The sequence below is a fragment of the Drosophila tropicalis genome, unplaced genomic scaffold (assembly GCF_018151085.1).
Source record: "Drosophila tropicalis isolate 14030-0801.00 unplaced genomic scaffold, ASM1815108v1 contig_593, whole genome shotgun sequence".
Lineage (NCBI taxonomy): Eukaryota > Metazoa > Arthropoda > Insecta > Diptera > Drosophilidae > Drosophila > Drosophila tropicalis.
This window is the reverse complement of record NW_027173070.1, coordinates 17,812,750-17,836,011: the sequence shown is the minus strand read 5'-3', so window position 1 is coordinate 17,836,011 and position 23,262 is coordinate 17,812,750. Positions and strand designations below refer to the sequence as shown.

General features: G+C 36.1%; 1 protein-coding gene across 1 annotated transcript in view; it reads right to left on the bottom strand.

The window, feature by feature from the left end:
- The window catches only part of brp (bruchpilot), a 35,524-nt gene that overhangs the window by 6,276 nt on the left and 5,986 nt on the right, over positions 1-23,262 (bottom strand). The window contains 11 exon segments of the mRNA XM_068290294.1: positions 1,284-1,400; positions 1,856-1,894; positions 2,666-3,154; positions 3,251-3,496; positions 3,585-3,674; positions 7,326-8,819; positions 21,015-21,070; positions 21,146-21,392; positions 21,454-21,540; positions 21,542-21,888; positions 21,947-22,063. Coding sequence (XP_068146395.1) covers positions 1,284-1,400; positions 1,856-1,894; positions 2,666-3,154; positions 3,251-3,496; positions 3,585-3,674; positions 7,326-8,819; positions 21,015-21,070; positions 21,146-21,392; positions 21,454-21,540; positions 21,542-21,888; positions 21,947-22,063 — 3,329 coding nt within the window.

The following is a 23,262-nucleotide window of genomic DNA, read 5'->3' as shown; positions in this document are numbered from 1 at the left end:
CATTTCTCGTTGTCTGCAAATAAGTGTCTTCCTGACTCTTCACGAAAAGACTCAGGGAGCAGCCGTTCTTAAATAAGCTTGCTTCGGAGCGAAACCGTTTTTTTCTATTCTGTACTGTTCTTGCCCATCATGCCCTAAAAAGTATGCTATATAATTTTTTGTACGTTTTTAACAATATCTGGAATATCTTGTTTAAGAAAAATAGCTCATGTTTGCAAACATTATTAATAAAAAATTTGTTACATGGAAGAAGTTCCCTAAAATTGCTGTTGTAGCATACTTGTGGCTTCAACTTTTACTCAATTTAGAACCATATCCAAAGTGTAAGATGATGTACATTATAGCAATGATGTACCTTTTTATTGTTTGGTAAATTGCTTTTGAATTGTGCGCAAAATATTAAAAGGAGGTCACTTTGAATAGTTTCAAGACAAACCTGTACTATAGGATACCTATTGAACTTAAAACACTTTTTCATTACCGCAAAAATGTCTTCGTAATGATATGTTAAGTAACAAGGAAGAATAAATCATGTTCAGTTGCTCAGTTTAGCGAACAACTCGTGTTCACAAACAATTTTGTTCACTCACTCATGAGCAACCCAACACTAATTAAGAGCTTTAAGTTCCTACTTTAATAGCCGACTAAAGGAATTGCTATTAATTGATTGATCTGTATGATCTGACCCACATTCAAAGAGACAATATTTAAGAGAAATACGAGTGTAAAAGAGAAAAAGATCTACTTGACTCGAATGGACTGCAAGGATATATAATCTTCGGGATGGCCGAAGTTAGTATTTTTGGATATTTTTGTTTGGTATTTAAAAAATTATACATATGTAGATAAGCAAAAAGTAAGCCTTTCTATAGAGCGCCTGGCATACAAAATGATTGATAAAGGATTCTCGACTGGTTTTGCTCGTTGTAGTTGGTGTGCGTGTGTGTTAGATAGAGTGTATGTGTATGGTGAATGTAGGTATTAGTTTCTTGAGTGTTTCGTCATCCATCGAAAAGATTCAACACGCACATTAACAACACGAGTATATTTTGTATACATTTATGTATGAATTATATATGGTTCTTGCACTTGCATTTCAAACTCTTTGCTCAACGCATTTAAGAAAAACTAAAAAGTCTAACTAAAAGTTGACTCAATAGATGCATAGATATATATGTATGTATATATATATAGGTATTTATATTTATATATAAGAGAGATATTATATATATATATGTATGGATGTAGATTATGTCTGTTGGGTCTATTGGGTTTGGTCTCACCTGTGTGACTCTCAGCTCGGCCTGAGTGCGACGCAGTTCGGCGGCCGCCTTGTCTGCTCTCTCTTGGGCCCGATCTAATTCCTGGGATGTGGTCATTGTGGTACGTCCAAATGTTGTCTTTAATTTCATATGCGGATACGAGAATTATATAAATTAGTTACAGGTTTAGATGGAGTGGGGTTTTTTTTTGTTTGTTTTAACTTTGTTTTGTTCTGAAGATGACACAAGTGCAACTAATTAAAATTTAAGTATTATATATTAGAGATAAAGAGTGGGAGCATTCGAAAAAATTGTTGTACCAGCAGGCAAGCAACAAAATGGAACCAAAAAACAAATAAATAGTATGTATGTCTGGAAAAACCCGATTGAGTTGTAAATGAAATATGATTATGGTTTCTTTTTTGTGCCCGAAATTTGTTTTCCAAATGCATTTGACGCTTCTTTTGATAACTGCTTCGAATTTCAATTTAAATTTCTTTCGTCTAATTGTGGAGGATTGTGGCAATAGATTGATTTATTGAGACTACGAGCGAAAGCATGGGCTTGTGATCATGATGTCATGATCGACTTACCGATATTTTGCCCGTTTCAAACATTAACTTTTGTACATTCTGTAAGAGTACGGATTGGAAAAAAGAGGCATTTTCACTAATAATATAGTTTGTATATTTAGTAAATGTAAATTCCTCAATCATTAAGAAAAAACCTAATGGAGTGCAGAGTGGGGCGAGTAACAAGTGAAGTGTAACGAGTGAAGAAGGTTAAGTCAATTGACTGATAACTGACGAGTGGCAAGTAACGAGTGGCGAGTGCTAAGTAGAACTAATCGCTACGATGTGCTAAACTCAAACCTGCTGGCGCTAAATTTGCAACTAAAAGTGGGTACAAATGAGGTAAATTCTAAATATAGCTACTATTTGTGTGTGACTTCATTACAATTAACTATAAACTATGATTATATTGGGTTTAACTTATGCATAATGTTGGATTAGGCTTACTTTGTGTAGTGTGGTCTGTTCTTCTAGCTGCATCTATTTGGTTTATGTTTATTTTTTTTGATTTGATTTGTTTTTTTTTTTTTTTTTTGAGATAGAGTGTTGTTGTTGGTTGGGTTGGTTGATTGGGATGCGTTTTTTTTTTGTCGGTAAGTGTACATGTAAATATACATATAGATAGGCACATAGATATAGGCATATATAGTCATAGTAAATATTGTTTGTATAAATATATAATAATTATAGATAAGTATAGGTTAGAGTGTGTATGTGTTTCATATAAATATATATATATATGTACATAGTCGACATACACACTGAATGATTATTTATTGTAATCTTAGAGAGAAGGAGTGGCCGGGGGAACCGGTTATAATGCACTAGTACCTGCGAACGTTCCAAATCGTGTTTCAACCGCTCATTCTCCAGTTCAAGACGTGCTATACGCTGCTTGGTCGACTCCCAATCGGCACTGCTACGTCCCATTTCACAGGTGGCCTTTTCCAGTTCTGCCTTCGATTTGCCCAATTCACTTTGCGAGGCCTCCAGCTTGATTTCGAGACGTTCGCGCTCATTGACAGCACGCTCGAGTCGGGTCTGCAGTTTCTCCACCTCGCTTTCGGCGGCACGCAGCTTGATCTTATAGTCGGCCACCTCTCGTTCATGGAGATCACGCTCCTCTTGCTTTTCATGCTCGGCACGATCACGCTGATCCCGCAACTGGGCCATCTGTTTCTCTTTGTCGCCGATGGCCTCCTCCAGACTGGTTAGAGCACCCTCCGAACTACTATGATGGGCCTGCATGGCCGATAGTCGGGCTCGGGCCATATCCACCTGGTTGTCTTTCTCCTTGAGCAGGTCCTCGAGATTCTCGATCTGTTAATTGGGTGTAGTGGGTAAAGGAAAATGGGGAATTTTGGGATTTAAAACGTGTCTATGTCAATTGTATGCAGACATCTCCTTGAGGCTGACCTTTCGCTGCAAAACACTGATCTTGCGATCCTTAATGTCCATATGATCCTTGAGTTCGGTGAGCTCGCTAGTAAGCCGGTTACGCTCTTGGACTGTCTGCAAGGTACCTTGCGTCTTTTTCTCAATCAGGCGGTTCTTCTCCTCGAGACGGGCGCGCATCTCCTCCACATCCGTTTGCAGCATGTTGTAGTGCTCTTCTTTGGCGCATAGTGATTCCTTGAGCACCGCTATATGCCGCTGATAGTCCTAATGAGAGTTATTTTTTACTGTTTCTGCAAATGGGTTAACAAATTGGCCGCCTTGAGGGGGGCGTAGCCGGAATGAACCAAATTACCTGATGCTGCTCTTCCAGTGTTTTCATTTTTGCCGCCATCGCCAGAATCTCTTGATCCCTTCTTTGTATTTCAAGACGGAATTCGTCCAACTAATCGTTTGTTTGTGGTTGGTAGTTGGTCGATCACAACAGTTGGGAAAGGGCAAAAATCAAAGATAATATATGGAGAGAGAGAGAGAGAGATGAGAAATTGAGTTTGAAAATTGTCTCCTGCCTTTTTGTAGGAAGACTACACAATAATGGAGAGTAACGAGTAGCGAGTAACGATTAACAAGTAACGAGTTGTTTCTGTTGTTGTTGTTGGTTTTGATTTTACGGCGTTATTGAAATTGAGAGTGTGATTGTGTGTACGTATTGAGAAAATGAGCGAGGGCGAGCGAGAGCATACGCTAAATGTGAGAGAATGAAGAGAGACGGAAACCATTCCCATTTCTGGCTTGGTTCTCGGTAAGTGTCTGATAGTCTGATAGTTCATATGCGTGTATGCGTGTTAGTGTATATTTCTGTGTGTGGTATGTGTGTGAGCGAGTGTGTTAGACGGTTAAGAGGGCTTGCCTTTAAAAGAAATTTCTTTTAGTTTTGTAAAAGGGGGACTTGTTCAGACCTCAACTGTTTCTTTCAGCGATTTTCTTATATTTTCAATTATTTTTATTTTTTATCTTTATTGTTATTGTTTCCAGTTTTTATTTATATATTTTCATTTGTTGGTTTTTTTTTTTTTTTTTTACTTTTATAATGCTTAAAATTTAATGTTAAGTTTAACAGATTTTTCAAGAAAAGTTTACGTTTTGTAATGCAAAGTCAAAAGTTAATTCTTAATTAGGGATTTTACAGATAAATCAGTTGTGTGTGTGTGTGTATATATATAAATAGTACATCTCGTTGGAGTATAATCAGATTTTAGACTCAGATTTAGTTAGATTAGTAATCATTAATACAATATAAGTATAAGTATGTATATAGAGAGTTAATGTATAAGTATATATATATATATAAGTATATATAAATATCCAAGTTCAAGTTCTTCCATATAAATGCCACAATCATCATCATCATTATCATCATAATCATAATCATCATCAGTAGTAGTAGTAGAAAAAAAGAAGAGTTAACTAAAGGAATTGACAAATCACTAACGGATAGTATCTATTTCAAACTACGTATCTGTATTGTATCTGTATCTCTATGTTCAAATGTTTATATTCGCGAATGACTAGAATGAGCCTCATCTTTTGTCTAAATGCTTTCAAATTGGCTAGTGGTAAGGTTATCATTTACTATTCCCTTATTGTATTCATTATCGATCGACCTATGCTATGTATGCAAGTATGATTACTTAAACTTAAAAGTTCTTTAAGGAAAATCAAAAGGAAAAGTTAGCTTTCTTTATTCCATTTAATAATTCGCTGTACGGACTGTTATTTCTTTTAGATCTCAAAGATCTTGAATATTATCTCAAAAACTTATAATTCTGAACAAAAGTTATGTATCGAGTTAATATAACTTAGTATACCGGTAAACCGATAGTCTATATTGTAACTATGAACACAATATTGCTTTTGCATTGCAGTTTTCTTTTTTTTTCCAATTTGTATGTGAATGTGTGAGTGTGTTTGTGTTAATGTGTTTTGCCTACTAATTAAGTTAAACTACTGAACTCTAGACCAAAATTATTTTATTTTTGAGAGAGTAACTCCAATTTGTTTGTGTTTTTTTTTTTTTTGATTAACAACTACAATTTTTAACAATTTTTACTTTCTTTGAGAAATGTTTTTGGTTTGCAAAATTTTTTTGTTAGTTATTTTTGTGAAATTTAGTTTTCTTTCTAATTTGTTTATATAAAGCAAAGCAGAGACCTTGAGTAAATAAGCACCTAATATTTATAAATGTATATATCATATATTGTATATTTATAGAGACCTATGTATATAGCATAGACACATTTTGAATGCTTCTTTCGTTTCATAATTCGTTCCTTATATTTCTTTTCGCTTCAAATTTCCTACACATTTACGGAGAAAGATAGAGACAGAGAGAAACAGAGTGAGATAGAGAGATATAAATTTAGGAAATTTATATTTAATACTCACAAATTTGCATTCTAATTTTTGCACTTTCTCCTCTAAATCCTCCTTTCCCCTATGGATTTCATCTCCTTCACATCTTTTACATATAAATTTCATCTTTTACATATAATTGACCTTCATTGCTAATCACACGCTAGTTCGTCGTTTATATTTTCTAACGAAAACGTTTACCAAATACCAAATACATGGAAAGGGGGCTAAGAGAAGGCTTCTAAGTATGCAAATTTTATGCAGTTATAGGCTTCACAGGGGAGGAGAAGCGTTTTCAGGGGTTTTCTTCTTCTTCTTATTATTCTTAGGTAGTTAGGTAGTTTAGTAGGTTGGCTAATTTGGGAATACTAAGTGGCTAATTAGGTCGGTCTAGGTAACGGTATTTTTTTCATCCTATCTTTTTTTTTCTATTTATTCTTTTGATTTAATAAATTTATTAGGTTTAATTATTTTTTTTTTTTTTTTTAGGTTTTTTGTTTTTTTTTGTTTGTTTGCAAAACTTAACACATACGAGTTTTTTTTTTTTTTTTTTGGAGTTCAAATATAAGTTAAAGTAAATTTTCTTTCTCCTTTTTCTTTTCCCCCCTTTTCACTTCAGTTTTCCCATTGTATATACTTTTCGCTTAAATATCTTAATAATTTGTTTGTTTATTTTTTATATACAGTCTTTTACTTTTTTTTTTTTTTTTGTTTTGAGAAAGTCCAAGAGCCAAGGTTCTACAAAAAATTTCCAAACATTCACAAAATTTGTTTTTTTTTTTTTTTGTTTTCGCTCACTATCTGAAAAGTTTATTTTCTTTGTCTTTTTTGCCCTGAGTGCTCTATGCAACAGAATCACTAAAATAATATCTAAAAAAAAACAATAAATATACAAAACAAAAAAGAAACGTAACCAAAAAATATTTACTAAATATTATTATTATTTAGCTCTCGTTTCCAGTATTTTTTTTTGTTTTGTTTGTTTGTTAGTATATAATTTGCTACATTAAAATGGCACATGAAACAAAATAGTTTTGTTTTATATAGGTAAATTTTTGTTTTGTTTTGTGTTTTTTTTTCTCTTAATGGCTAATAAGAATATTTATCAATCTAAATATATATTATATATATATGTATATATGTATAAGCATTATATGGTATTGTATGGTATAATACTTTGGTGTCATGGGTTTGGGTTACTCATTTTGTGGTTTTGGTGGAGGAATGGGGAAGGGGATTCGGTCCACCCTATAAATATATAATATTATTCTTAAGGTTTACTGCAAAATGCCATTCGATCATTATTCTTCCTTGTAATAGAGAGAGAGAGAGAGAGAGTGGCAGAGAGTGGCAGACTGTGGAGAGAGGGGAATGAGGCGGGGTTGGTAGGGAAAGCGTTAAATGCAGATTGGATTATCGCATCCTGGATTTACTTGATATTATCTAATTGATTTCAATTGATGATTAATGCTGATGGATTAAGAGTTAGGTAATGTTTAATGGGATATACTTGATGGAGGGAAAGGATTGAATTTTGCTCTATTGTTGGTTGTTGAAATTTGTTGTCGATTGATTGATTGGTTGGTTGATTGATTGAATTGGATGGTTGATTGGTTAGTTGGTTGATTGGTTTAGTCGCTTAGGAATCTAGGGATAGCGTGTCTACATCAAATTTAAAACTTACTTGTCGCTTATGCTCTTGCGGCAGTTTCGGATAATCTAAGTCTAGTTTCGAGTATGGCAAATGATGTTGGTGGTGATGATGTTGTTGTTGCTGTTGATGGTGTTGCTGTTGTTGTTGTTGTTGATGATGCGAATGCAGGTGCGGATGCGAATGCAAATGCGTATAGCCCAAATGATGTGGCTGATGGTGATGATGATGATGCTGTTGCTGTTGCTGCCCAGCCGTGTGCGTATGATGCAATAGATCATAATTGGAAGCCGCATCCCTAACACTACTGCTGGCCAATGTGCCACCAAAGACACCGCTCGTATTGGCCAATGCGGCAAGTGGATGGGTCTGCAAATGATTCTGATGCTGATGCACATGGTATTGATACTGTGGATGCATTTGTTGTTGCACCGATGCCTGTATATGCGAATGCGGATGCTGATTGGCTTGATTATAGTGACTACCGCTGTTCTGAGTGCCAGCAAATTGCTGTTGCAGATTATAGGCCAATGCCGAGCTACTCATTGCCGGCTGTTGATAATATTGCGAAATGGCGGGATTGGAGGCATGCAGTGAATGGGACATGAGTTGCCGCTGCTGCTGGTGGCTACTAGGCCAGAGGCCTAAACCCATACCACCACCACCCAACAGACTGGGACCATAACCTCCAGCACCCATGCTTGGCCCCCCATAGCCGGCGAGATCACTTTGATATGGATTCGCTTGTGTTGAGCCATAACGTCCAGCTGCTGTGCCCAACAGTCCTGGATAGCAGCCGCTGGTGGCTAAATTCGATACAGAATATGCTGGCCTCAGGCGTGCAGCAGCTGCTGCTGCACTTTGGGCTGCTGTCAGCTGAGCTGCTGCCGCCGCTGCCTGCTGCTGCTGCTGCGGCTGGAAGTACATATTCGGCTGGGAGGAGAAACTTGTCGACATTTGCATAAGATTATCGTTGAGATATGGCGGCGATGTATCACCCGGATGCAACGTGGGATAACTGGAGACAATGCGACCCGGATAGGCATTGGCCGACAATGGCGTGGTAATTGGCTGACCCAATTGCCTTGCCTGATTCGTAAGATTAAGTATTTGCGAGGATCGCGATATTGACTTATGGGCTTCGTTAAGCAAATTGACTATATTTGAGGAGCTGGTCTGATGCAATGGCGGCGCCGGATAGCCATAAACATCCTGATACATGGTAGCCGATGGTAATCCAGCAATACTATATCTTCGTCGTCGTATGGGCGAGGTTTGGCCATAAATTTGTGTGGCTGCTGCTGCTGCTGTTGCTGGTTCATATAGATATCCTGCTGAGGTGGAGGGTCCGCCATAAAAATCATAACCACCGCCGGCATAGCCTGGCTGGCAACTAGCTGGACCATATCCTCCAAGTCCTCCTCCTGCTGCTGCTGCTGCTGCTCCTCCTGCCGGTCCGTAGTATTGTCCAATAATATCTGGCAGTGGTGGGCTGGATCCGCTGATGCCCGTGTAGTTATTGTACATCTGAAATGGGCGATTTGTTTCGAATTTGATTTTTGGGTGGTTTGGTTTTTTGTGTTTTGTTTTTTTTTTTTTGGTTTAGTTTGGGTTTAAGGTTGAGATTTCTTTTCTGTCAGTTAGGTTATACGTTTTCTGTGTCTCATGTTGTGGTTGTTGTTGTTGTCCTTGTTTGGAACCAAAATATTAGTTAGTTAGGTTAAGTTAAAATTTGTTTTTGTTTATTTATGTTGCTTGTTTTTGTTGTTATTTATGTGTTTACATATATTTAACATATTGAAAAAGCGATTTTTGCCCGATAACTTACGGACTATTTTGGCCCCATATATATAGTATATATATGTATATAATTTTTTTTTTTAGTTTGTTTTGCTTTTAAAAAGATATCAATCAATTTTTTGTTTTGTTTGTTAGTTTATCAGCATTATATAGTTTAATTAGTTTGTTTCTTTTTTTTTTTTTGTTGTTTTTCTACAAGTTTTTGCTCATTTGTTAATACATTTTGCTCTTGCTGCGCTTAATTTACAATAAGGTTTTGTAATAAATATATTTTGGGAATTTTTTTTTCATATTTTCTTTTTTCTCAAACGTTCAGAATTCAGATTGAGACTGTGAGGACATCACCTAGAGATTTTGAGAGATTTTGTTTTTTTTTCAGAGGGAACAGAAAACTGCTAAAGAGGTTTTATTTTTGAAGGGGGCGGGTCTCTTGTGGAGGTTGAAAGGATATTTTTTTTTTTATATGTATGAAATGTGTGTCATCTGCTCATGTATGTGTGCGTATGTGTGACAGACAGAGAGAGAGAGAGAAACAGAGAAAGAGACAGATAAAGAGAGAGAGAGAGAGATAGACCGTTTACTTTGTGTGTGTGTGTGGGTGTGTATGTGTATGTGTGTGAGTGTTGTGGTTGTATGCTGGGGCCGCTGCTCGTTTTTTTCTTTCATTTTTTTTTTTTTTTTGGTTTTTTGCTAGATTTTGATTTCGTTTGTTTTCTTTGGCGTTTTCTATTGTTGTAGCTGTTATTGTTGTTGTTGTAGGGGTTAAGGAAACATAAACTTGTTGTTGTTGTTGTTGTTTTTACTTAATAACAATATATGTATAGTTCAGATGCATTATAGAAATAACGTGCAAAAATATATTGTAAATAATTGTTTTTTGGTTTTTTTTTTGTTTAAGTTTTGTTTTGGGTTTTATATATCTTGTTTTTGTTGTTGTTGTTGTTTTTGTGTGTTGGTTAAACAAACAGACAGGTGAAGAGTAATGTGAGAGAGATAGAGACAGAAATATAGATATATATATATATGTATGTAGGTATATAGAAAGATAGATAAACAGAGACAGACAAAGACAGAGAAGGAGTTTCAGTTGCAGCTGTGAGTAAGTTCAGAGGAAGTTTTAAGTTTTCTATGTGTGAGTGAGTTTTGTTTTGAAGTTTTCCGAACTCTCAGTGTAAGTGTCTGAATGTGTGTGTGTGTGTGTGTTGTATCTGTGTTTGTGTGGGTGAGAGAGAAAAAGTACTTGGTCCAATGTTCGTTTAAGTAGTTTGTTTCTTTAGTATTTTTTTTTTAAATTCTTTTTTATTTATTTACAAAACCAAAAAGTAATATATTCTTATGTTGATATTATCACGCTTTCAGGGTATAACGGTGGACGGGGGGTGGGGGACTAGGACATGGGGGAAAATTCAAGTTGAATGAAATTTGTTTGAACTGAAGATCTGATTATTTTGATTATATATAGTATATATATTTGTTTCAATTTGGTGCCTCTTGTCACATTTTGGAAGCAAAAATAACGCAATATAAAAACAACATACTTTTAAAATTTTAATGGTATTTAATATGTATGTATTATTTATATATATATATATGTATATATTGATAATTTATATAACGTATGTATATATAACGAGAGAGAGAGACAGAGACAGACAGAGCGAGCGACAGTGAGACAAAGAGACAGAGAGAGAGAGAGAGAGAGAGTTAAGTTTAGAAACAGTGATAATTAAGGTTAGAATTGAATTTATATACACTGAGTAATTAAGTAATTGAATAATTTGTTAGTAATTAAATATATATATCTTTTGTTTTTTTTTTTTTTTTTGTATTTTGTAATTGTAATTGTTTTATCATTTTATCGTCAAAGACTTGTGTCCAGTAAATAAGGCGAAATAAGGTTTGATTCGCTTTAATTTAGTTTTCTATTTTTCTTTTTTATCGGACTTGTTTTTTCTCTTCTACGGTTTTATCTGGTGCGAAAATATTACAAAAGCATATTGTAAATAGTTGCATACGATTTCAAATTGTTAACTCTTTCAATTATATATATTTCATTGATATTTTTTTTTTTTTTTAACTTTGTCATTGCTTTTTTTTCTTTGCAGTGGTGTTTTTTTTTTTTTTTTTTTGCTTTTAGAACAACAACAAAATATGTTTTTTTTTTAGTTTTTAGTTTTTTAATAGAAAAAATAAATAATCAATTCGTTTGAAACAAATTTATTTCGCTTTTTTCTATAGATTCGTTTTTTTTTTTTTAATGTTTCGATTTAGTTTCAGTTTGATATATTTTTGTTTTGGATTTTTGGTATTAGCCAATTATTGGAGCCATTACAATCGATAAGTATCGTGGAAAAATCTCAGCATCTTTTGGCAATAAAATGACAAAAGAATTATTTTCATTTAGTATTTATGCTAAATAAATCATCACAGTTTATTTGCTTTATGCAATTTGTTCGTTCTGTTTTAAATTGTTTGTTGTATTGGTTTTGCTTGTCAAGAACAAATTTAAATTGTTTTTAAAAGATTATTGAGTTAAGTTGGTTTTTTTTTTTTTTTGTTGTAGTTTTTGATTGCTCTTCATATTGGTTTCGGTTTTTGGTTTTCTTTTTGTTTTGGTTGAAAAAAAAAAATTTGTATATCGGGTATATATATATATATATATTACTTTTTGATTATGTAACAACAAGTAAGTAAGTAAGAAGAAACACAGCGAAAAAGAGACAGATATGTAGAAAGACAGAGAGAGTGAGAGAGAGAGAGAGAGAGCGAGAAAGAGACAGATAGGAAGAGCGTTCCAAAAAAGTTCAAATGAAAAAATTAAAAAGTAACATGAATTTTGTTGTTAAGTGTAGGCTATATAGGACAAACCAAAACTAAATATATTTCGGGGAAATTGGTACAAGCAAAAAAAAAAAAGGAAAAGAAAAGAAAAACAACACAAAACAGACAAACGTACACAATACATACATAGATAGAAATAGTGAAAACAACATTTAGTTTACATTGAGAACAAAAAGGAAATTAAAAAACATAAGGCAAACGGAAAACACAAAAAACAATGACAAAAAACTACAATTAGTATAAATTTAGAAATTATGCCAACTGGCAGGAGGCAAGGGGGAGATGAGGATATAGATAGAGAGTGTGTGTGAGAGAGAGAGAGAACGAGCAAGAGCTCCTATTAACTAGAAGAAGAGAGGGACAGAGAGCAAGAGAGCAGGTGAGCCACACTCACACTCATACACACACGCACACTTAAAAATAAAGCCAAGAGCACTCACCCACACAGTTAAAAAAAAGAAAAACGGTAGACATACACACATACAGAGAGAGAGAGAGAGGGAAACCACATGAATGTGGCCCGAAATAACAACATTTTGGTTACAAGGTTATTACGTATATGTCATGTCAATCCATGTTTATGTGTGTGTGTGTGTGTGTGTGACTGTGGGTGTTTATATATATATATATAAATGTGTATATGTATGTATGCATGAGTGTGTATAGAAAGTACAATAGCGGCATCTGAGAGTAGAAGCAAAGAGAGTAAAGTGAGAAAGAGAAAGATGAAGAAAAACAGGAGGAGGGTAGAAGAGATGGGTTATAAAAATACAAACCAACAGCCAAAAGGCAAATGAAAACAAGTAAAAAGCAAAACGCCAAAAGTCGAGATATATATGTATGTGTAAGTGTGTTAAGTGTGTGTGAGTGTTAATTCAAAAAAGTAATACAAACAAAAAATGTATTTGTAAAAAAAAATTCTAAATTAAAAATAAAAAACCTCAAAGAAATGTATCGAAAGTAAAACGTTTTATAGTTGTTATTTTAAGTTCTTAACTTAATACAACCAAAAAGTTTAAATTTCATTAGTGTACGAGACATGCATATATGTATGTACATATGTTTGTACATCAAAAACTTTATTGAAAGTTTCTTCGTTTTCGTAGATGAAAAGTTTTTGTGACTAAATAAAACTCTTGAGAGGCAAAAATTTGCTTTGAGCTAATCACATTTTTATTGCGTATGTGATTTCGGACTTCGGCCCAAAAAAGTCGTAAACTTTAAACCCATAAAAAGCAAAATCATCAAACAAAAAAAGAAAACGACGAAAACAGTAAAAATCATATTGGAACACACACGTAGACAAACAAAGTTAAGAAAAGAAAGGGAAAAGGAATGTCATGTCGAAGGCTTTACTTGCAATTATGACAAATCATCACGTCTCCAGAACATGAGAAAAGGATAGAGTAAGAGAGAGAGAGAGATGGAGAGTGAGAAAGAAATGGGAGAACGGCTCTTGCCTCCTGGTATTTCACTTCTACTCTTGCGTATTTCTATATTTTTTTTTGTCTTGCCCTTTTCACGCACACACGCACACACACGTGCCAAGTGTGAGTGACATTCTTAATGAAGTGCAAAGCAGAGCCTGTCTGCACTTGAGCTCAATTCTCATTCACTAATTACGCACACAAACACACACAGCTACAAGCATAGGCATTCAAATGCAGATACATTGCCAGCCCCTAAAAAGTAGGCAATGCTTTTTTTTTCATTCTTTCTTCTTTGCAAAGAATTTCAATTTCGCCAGAGTGAATAAGGCAAAATAAAAAAAAATATATACGTATATAAAGACCTAGAGCAGGAGTCGAGGTTTCTTTTTACAATTTATTTGTTTTGCGTGTTTAAGCAAGTAAAATGGCAAAAGCCTTCTAGTCTCTGCCCTCTCCCTCGCTTTGGATATCCTTGCTCCATCTGCTCCGCCAGTTTTTTGTTTTTTTTTTGCCACAGAGTTCCCTGCTGTGTTTGACTCTAAAATGCAGCCTGCATTAGGCTTTTCTGGGGGTTGCAGATTTCACCCTTCCATTCTTTTATGCACATTTTACTTTATTATGTATGTATATGTGTTTGTATGTGTGTGTGTGTGTGTGTGATAAGTGAGTGTGTGGCTTAGGTTACTTTTGCGCCTCTGCTAATTGTGGGTATACATAGGCATGGGGTAAAAAAGTGTGTGTGGTTGAAAATAAAAAACCTGGGGATGAGAGGGGGACATGAGGGGAGCGACTTAAGGTGGGTCGGGTTCTGTCTCTGTCTGTGATTTCTTTAAGCAGCGGCCCCCATTTTCCTAAATTGATGGTCATATCAATTTGATTTCCCTCCCTGTGGTTCTGTGTGTTTGTCTGAGACACACACACACACACACATATTGAGGGGATATATGTATGTATGTAGATAGACACCAAAGGCACACACAAAATTTTATAGTTTTTAGATGAAGTTTTTGTTGGTTTTGTTTGTTTGTTGTTTTTGTTGTTGTTGTTTTGCTGTTGTTAGAAATGACATTTTCGATTTGTTGTTGAATGACGATGAAAATGATGATGATTAGGATGATTTAAATGATGATTCGAGTGATGATGATGATGATGGTGTTGTTGTTATTATTATTTGTAATAGTGGTGGTGATGGTATTTGATGGTTGTTGGTGTTGCTGAATATTCTGCTGCAGTTTGTTTTAGTTGTTTTGCTTGCTCGAACTACAATACCTTATAGTAGACATAGGCATTGTCCATAGGTTTTTGGCTTGACTGTAGGGGGGACTTGACTTTAAAATGTTAATGTTAATGCTGTTGCTGCTGCTGCTTTTGTTGTTGCTGGCGTTGCTTTCGTTGTTGTTGTTGTTGCTATGCAAATATATATGCAATTGCAGTTGCAGTTCGTTGTACTGAAATTTCTTTACTAGTCGCCTCTACTCCTCTTTAACTTCTCCTCCTCTTTGGCTGTGTGTTTTTTTTTTTTTTCTCCTCTTTTATTTATGTAATTTGTGTTGGCCAAGTAGGAGAAGTTGTTGTGTGTGTGTGTGTGCTTATATGTGGGTATAATGCAATAATAAACAGTTTGTCTGAGACGACTTCCTTGTTTAGTTAGTTGTTGGATGATTGGTTGGTTGTTTCGTCTCGTCTCGTCTCGACTTGGCTAGACTCTAGGTCTCTGTGGTCGCTCTATTCTTGGTTTATTATCTTTGCTTTTTCCTGCTACTTAGCTCCTCCACATCAACACTAATACAGCAAACACACACACATGCTTGTCGTTAGATATATGTATATGTATGTACATTAACGTTTATAGGCAAACACATAGATCTATAGATAGACGGAGAGAGAAAGAGAGAGAATTTCGTTGTTGTTTTCTAGATAATGTTTCCAAATGCTAAAGAAGATTCCTTTTCTTTTTTTTTTTTTTTGTTCGTTTTCTTTCTGCTTAAGTCAAATTATTGATTTTATGCTGCAGAGAAGGTTGGCTGCTGGCTGGCTGCTGCTTTCCTCTACGTTTTGCCTCCTTTTTGGCTTTGGTTTGCTTTTGTTTGTTCTCTAGGGGAATTATTATTTTCTACTTTAATTTGTGGTTGTTGTTTAATAAATTTTTTTATATACACACACACACGTTCACATTTGGAGCAATGGAAAAAGGCACACAATTTTATGGCAAATGCTCGACTCGTGCGTATTTAGCTACATTCTCGAGTTGTTTCGAACCGATTTCGTTTTGAATAGAACTCGCGCTTAATTTGTTATTTTTCTTTATCTTTTATTTTTTTTTTCAATTCACTAGAACATTTTCATATTTTATTATTTTCAATTTCTCATTTGACATTTGCCACACTTTCTCTTTTTTGGCTTTTTTTTTTTTTGGCGTACGCCTTGCGCTTTTTCTTTGCTTTTTTTTTATTATTTTTCTTTTTTTTTGTTGGCGTTGCGACCTCGTCCGTGCCTCGTGTTCGTTGGCTCAAAACGTTGCGTATACAACTGTCTGCTCCTACTGAGCTTTTGCGCCCACGAGGCCATTGAGCAACACACACACACACCCCTACACGAATTGTTGTTGGAAGGGGGGCGGGGAGGACAAAGCTTAAATTGAGCGAAAGCTTACTGCCGTTTTATGCTCAAAGCCGAAAAGCTTTGGCATTCTTGTTGTTGTTTCATTATTGATTTGGTCACAAAAGTACTCGCTACTCGTTGGTTTTTACTCGCTATGTCACAACATTATTATCCTTGCAGCTGCTGCTGCGGTTGCGGCTGCTGCATTTGATGTACCGTTGCATGCGCATGACTTGAATGCAGCTGATGACGGACACAATGGGTGGCCGGTGCCTCCGACTTGCTAGCAAATCAATTCAATTTCTATCTATCTTTGTGTGTGTGTGTGTATCGTCGCCCACAGATGTAGGCAACACTTTGCATATATTTTGTTCCCATTTTGATGACATTCCAATTATTATGCTAAGTAGGTAGGAGCTCACATTCCACACTCCGTTTCCTTTTTTTTTTTCAAAATGGAAATTGCAATTTGAATTTCAAATGGACTGGAAATCAATAAATCAATTGGCCAATGGTCATCATCATCATCATCATCAGTAGCAGCAGCAGCATTCTCTTTCTTTCTGTGAATGAATATGATAATAAAAGCTGGAATGGAAGCTGTGGCAGGGCGTTTTGCTTTTGTGGGTCAGCCCAGTTGCCATCACTTTGTTCGCTTAATTGTTTTCATTTCATTTCATTTCATTTTGCTCTTTACTCTCTAAATAAACGAAATTCCATCAGCAGACATTCTCTACCAGCATCAGCATCAGCATCGCTATCGCCATCACCATCAACTGGCTCCTGGCTTGCTTTTGTGTAATTGCATTGCGTTTGTTCGTTGGACAGGACACACGGCAATTTGCTTGACAAACTTGGCACAGTAAACGTTGAACGTGTTTCATGTTCGTGTTGGTGTTGGTCTGTGTGTGTGTGTGTCTGTGTGTTTGTCTGTGGTTCTCTTTGCTCGCCAACAAAATGAATTTTGCGGCAGGCCGCGTAATTATTTTATGCCCTTGCAAAAACAATGAGCGCAACCCACATGCACACACACACACACACTCTCACCCACAAGGACTAGGCTAGAACTAACTAAACCATAATAAATCAAGAGTTGAGTCCAGCACCATAATAACGAGCTCATTCCCCTGATTATTTATGCCTGTATCTACATGCATACATACGGCAAAGGCAAACAGTGCCGAATTGAGGCAAACAGAATCAGAATAATTAATATACATATATCTTTCCATATATGTATGTGTGTATGGATGACTTGTGAGAAAGATGACACACTTACTCAGATAAGCTTGAACTGATTTTTATTGTGTAAAAGTTTTCAAAGAGCTAACCCTCAACTTTTGGTAGAAGCCTAGAAGTCTTTTTCGGCACTGAATTCCGCTCCTGCATTATGTGCTAATCCTTTTCTGGGGTGGTCTCCGCCTCTGCTCGCTAGAGCTCAACTCCCTTATGCTTTTCTCTCAACACAGTTTTGCATGCTAATTAAAATTCAGCTAGTATTGCCGCCGTTTTGCATAGTTTGTAAATTGCTTGACAGGATTAAACAACAACATGAATCTTTGAATATGTATTTATGGCTGATGTTGATGATGATAGTGCAGCAAAATTGAAGCTAAGCTGAGCTGGTCATCATCATCAACATCAACATCATCCTCATAGTTGGCTAAGAGGTCAGGTCATGTATGGGGCATAGTTTTGGCTTGCCTAAGTCTTACACACGAATGAACTTTTCGTTTCTATCCCACCCGACACACACACACACACACACACACAAACAACCATCTCAAGCGGATAAATGGTGAACAGGAGATGGGAGGACGGGGGGTCTCTATATACAGTTTTAGGCTCAGTAAGAAGACTCACTCACCCTTACCCCCTGCTCCTCCTGAGCGTATTTCTTGATTTCACGCTCCAAATCAAGCTGTTGTTGTTGTTGTCGTTGTTGCCAAAGAAGTGAGAAGGTTTTTGTTTAGGTTTAGTTTTTACGACACTTGAGATATGCCAGACAAATTCTACACAAGTGTATGAGTGACTACTACTACTACTGTAAGACTATATTTCTTTGTATGTATAAGTGCGTGTGTGTCTCTCTGTGTGCGTGTGAGTAAGTGTATAGAGGGCAAATGTAAGCCAAATTCTTATAGAATCCAAGCAGACAAACTGGCGTCAGTTAAATGGCCACAAGCTAAATATATATTCATAAAAGAAAATTTACCACCAACTTTACATAAATTGAGAAAAATGAGCCAATGCGTAAGACCAAAAGTTATATAAGCAAATAGGATCAAGGCAAAATATATCGATGGTCTTTTTTCATCTACTTATGACTGCCTATAATCGCAACTCATGTTGAGTTTAATTGCATTGAAAGTTTGATTGTTTTTTTTTTTTTGTTTTTTTTTTGTAGCTGCTCCACAAAACACATGTGCCAAATCGGAAATGTAAAACGCACTGACCTCGAAACGTTTTGCCGGCAATCGCCTAACACACACCAACACAAACACACACCAACACAGCGATAGCCTCATTCCCTGCCAACACTTTGCCTTTAGCTACCACCAATTGGTGATTGCTCGCTTGCCATGCCAGGCTAACGCGGCGTATACGCAACAACTTTTAATTGCTGAGCACAAAAAACAACAACTACACCAACAAAAAAAAAAAAAAAAGAAAAGAGGCAAAATGAAAGAAAAAAGCGAAATTTGTTTGCTGTTTTCTTGTTTCTCCTTTTTTCTGTTCTCTGACGCTTTTTAATTACTACAGTCCCGCAGTCTATATGACCACGCCCATGCAACGCAACTTGTACGCCCATTTGTTTGCGACAAATTAATTGGAAATGTCCAGCCAATTGGCGTTTCAATAGTTTTTAATTTTTCTACTAGGAATTTTTTTCTGGCATTCGATCTCGAAGCTGGCACCAACAAAGTGAAATCGAATGAAATGAAATGCACGGAAATTGCCAAATGGGCAACAAGCCAAATCAAAAATCAAGTCAAATGAATTTTTTTTTCTTTTTGTAGGCAACCATGGGATAGATAACCCGTTGAGCATCTTAATACCCTATAATCTGTATTTAGATATATTTCGCCTGGGAGTTACTCTTTCTAGTTAACGTTGAAGGTCCTTCCTGAAGAGGAAGAAGAAGCGGGCACATTGATTTAGCATCCGCAAAATGAACCAAAAAAAAAAAAACAGCACAATTTTCCACATATACAATGCAAATTTTGTGGACCCAAGTTTTTGCTTTCTTTTCTTTCATTTTTTATTCTGTGGGGTTTTGTTTTCTGTTGCTAAAAAAAGCTACGGCATATCCTTAAATGTAATTTGGGTATCAAGGTTATTTATATGCCCGCCCAATGGGCATTTCCGTTTTTGTATTATGCTCCAACGCCTTTTGTTGTCATTGTTTGTTTGCCTCTATCTGTGTATTGTAGTGTGTGTGTGTGTGCGTATGTTTGGACTTAATATTATGTATACGCAACGTGAGCCAGTGTGTGGGCGAGTATTCTCGTAATTACAGACCAAGAGAGAGAAAAAAAAAAAAAAAGGAGATATATATGAACGCCAAGAGAATGGGATAGAACGATAGGTTGACAGAGAAATAGAGTTTAGTATCAGTAATAAGTAGTTTGCTTGTTTGTTATTTTGTTTTCCTTGTTATCCTTGGGGAGACTGCAGTTTGCCACCCAGCTATGTTAAATTGATTTCCCTAGTGAATAGGAGGGTGAGTCTGTTTCCACCAATGGCTGCCCTTTTTGTTGTTTGTCCCCCCACATCCAGCAACTGTCCCTCCTGCCGGTTTTAAGTGCTCAATAAAGACACCAACCAAACATGGAATCTGATACTGTTTGCTGTTTTTTCCTTTTTGCCAGGGCGATAAATAAGAAATGTGCAACGCAAAATGGCTGGCAAAAATGCATTTTTCTCGTCACAAAAATGTTGCTTAAGTAGGACAAAATGGTTCGTAAAAAGGAACAGAGAACGACTGAGAAAAATGGATGGATGGTTTGTGTGGAGTGGAATGGGAATGGGCACCAAAAAAGTATGCAACACATTATTGAGTTTTATTGCTTGGCCCATATTGAGTTTTAAAAAATGAAGAGAAGATGAAGTAAATGATGACTAAGCTATTGTGTCAGGCTGTATATATGTATGTGTGTGTGTGTGTGTGTGTGTCTGTAGTACTTTATGTTAATTTGTATGCCTCCGTTTTTTTTTATAGCTGCCTCTGCTCTCATTTTTTGTACAACAAAAGAGTAGACAAAAAATAAAACGAAAAATTGAAAAAGAGTTGCAAATTAATTAAACAAGGCAAAACTAATAGAACATGTCAAGCATGTATTGTACGAAAGTAAGTGTATATATATATGTACTTATATGTGTGTGAGTGTGGGAATAAATGAAAATCGTTGTAACTACCATCTATGAGAAAGAATAGAATAGCTAAAGTTTGCAATAAAGTTTGGGAAAATAAAAGTACAGAACAAACAAACCTCTAGACGCTACTTCAAAACTTTTAAATGTATGTTAATGTGTGTATATATATATAAGATTTAAATCTATATAAATATATATCTATATAATATATATTTTTATAGATATAGATCTGTGTAAATGTAACAAGTTTTAGGTGTTTGTATTGTGTATTGTTATTCAAAACTGAAGAAATGTTTGGTAATTTATTAAATATAGTAGTTAAAAGTATTTTTCTGTGGTGGGCAAAGTGTAGGAAGAAAAAGGAGAGATAGAGAGAAAGTGTGAGAAAGGGGCGTGTAAAAGAAGGATGTAAACCCTTGTCTTATTCTCTCGTTCTCTCCTTTTTCTTCGACGAAGTGAACGAAATCATTCTCTAGAGCAATTTTCATTTTTCATTGTTGTTGTCGTACGAAATTATTTATAGAAATAGATAGTTCGATATAGACAGATATGCATATATATATATATATATGTCTGTATATATATATATATATATATAGGAAAGAGATAGAGATAGAGCCAGACAGAGAGAGCTCATTGATTTAGGTCCTGTTATTTTTCTCATGAATCTTACCTGTTTCTGTGCCATTGCCTGCATTTGCTGGAACATTTGACGCTCCTCCTCTTTGCCTAAAGTAAATTAAAAGTATAAACCAATTGATGGATTAGTGACTTGGATTAGTTTTGTCTTCGTATGGAACTTACCCATGCCCTTGGCTTGCAGCATTTCCAGTAACTTTTTAATACTCTCATCACGTGCTATCAGTGTTTGCTTTTGTGTCTCTACACGACATTCTAGATCCTTGATCGTTTCGCGCAATATACTAATCTCACGCTGCAAATGATCGTTCTCTGCATATATGGCCTCCATTTGTTGTTGCATTTCCAAATTGGGTTGACGCATACGCAGACGCAGCTCCTCCTCGAGTTGACGCACTAACATGGCTTGTTTCTAAGAGGGCAAACCACAAGACTCAATTGAGGCTCTCTTGAATTTGGGAAGTGATTCTTACCTGATTCTCTGTGCTAAGCAGCTTCAATTGATCATTGATTAAACTATATTTGGCGCTCTCCTCCTTACGCAAAGCTCTTTCTTTTTTTCAACTCTGGCGACCAGAAGGTCTTAATGCTATGCATGGAACTGCCCAGTTTTTGATTTGTCAGCTCTAGCTCACGCTTTAGGTTGCCCAATTCACGCTGCAGATCTGTATTCTGATGCTGCAAATCACCCAAATAGGCTCGATCCGATGTCGGGCCCATGCCCGTATTGTAGCCACCCAAGGCACTGGGACTCTGACGTGCTGATCTCCCGTATAGCTCATCTTCTAGATAAAGTCCACGTTCCAGCGAACGATCTCTGGAACGATCGCGTGGTTCTCGTATGGGTATAAATTCACGATCATGTGGATCAACCAGACCACCGCGATCCAATGACTGATAGCGGGTTCCTACAGAGATTAAGGATTATTTTTACCATTGTGATTTGTGATTGTGATTTGTTTTTACTTGGATAGTCCATGGCATGTGACATCGGTGGTCTGCTGGCACTTCGACTGCGATGGTGTCCCGCTCCGGCGGGACTTGTTGGCTCATCCATGTCGCGGTAGTATGGACTGCCCATTGCTGAAAATCATATCGAGCAAGCGAGAAAGAAACAGAGACAGAGATTCATGATGATGATCAAATGAGGATGACGGGGGGGAGATTTACGTTATGTTTGTTGTTTTTGTTGGTGTTTTTTTGGATTCGGTTTTTTGGTGGCTTTTTTTTTTTTTTTGGGTTTTTTTCTTTCTTGATTTCAACTAAATAAACTGAACACTAAAATAGCTCGGCTAGTGGAGTGCCTTTGCTTGTTGGTTAGTGGTAAAAAACAAAAACAAAATAAAACCAGAAAAAACCGTATAATGAAACAAAATCAACGAAACAAGGAGAAATGTTTGTCGTGTTGGCCTTTCGCCCACTCATTTTTACCCAGTTACTTGGCTTTCTTTTTTTTTTTTGCATAAAAGGCTCATAAACTAGCTAACATTGTGCGGTTCTGACTGTACTTTGGTGGGACTCATATTTCAGGTGCCTGCGGTTATTACCCACCCACCCACTAGCCACTCATCCACCCATCGACGACTCCCTACTCAACTCCTACCAACTTATTTACTCTTTCGTCTCTGTTTTTCTCTTTCAGCTGAAACTTAATTTGTGGCTGCTACTTTTACTACCTAGTAGTACCTAAGTTTCTTTTTTTGTTGTCCTTTAATGTTCACCTGACAAAGTTAGACAAAATGCTAATTAGCTAACGGTCCACGTCGGGGTCACCATTGGCGTACAACTATCTAAATAATTGAGTTTTGTTAAACGTCGCCCGAAACCAGTGACTTTCTAGTGATGAGTTAGTAGCTCTAACCATAATTGTAATCCAGTTTGAGGCTTTGATTTTGTCAGCGTCGCTTCAGCAAAATTCAGTTAAATGGATTTAACCAGTATCTGTGTCCTATCCTCTGACTTGTCTTTCGTCTATCCTCGACGTCTATGTGTGCGGGGGTTTGTGTTTGTGTCTGGCTCAGCTGTGAGCCATGGTTTTCTCTTTTAGCCTTTATCTAATGCAATTTGCCAAGTTTGCCTCTTACAGCTGCTCGATGATTTGATAAAGTTAATACAAAATTCAATTTTATAAGGAAAGTTGTAATTCCAATTACAATATCAATTGCACATGTGTGGGTGTGGGTGTTTGAGTGTGTGTGTGTGTGTGTATGTGTTTTGGTTGTGTGTGAGTGGATTTTGGTTTCATCAAATCAAAATGAAAATATTGTTTTAAATTTTCATTG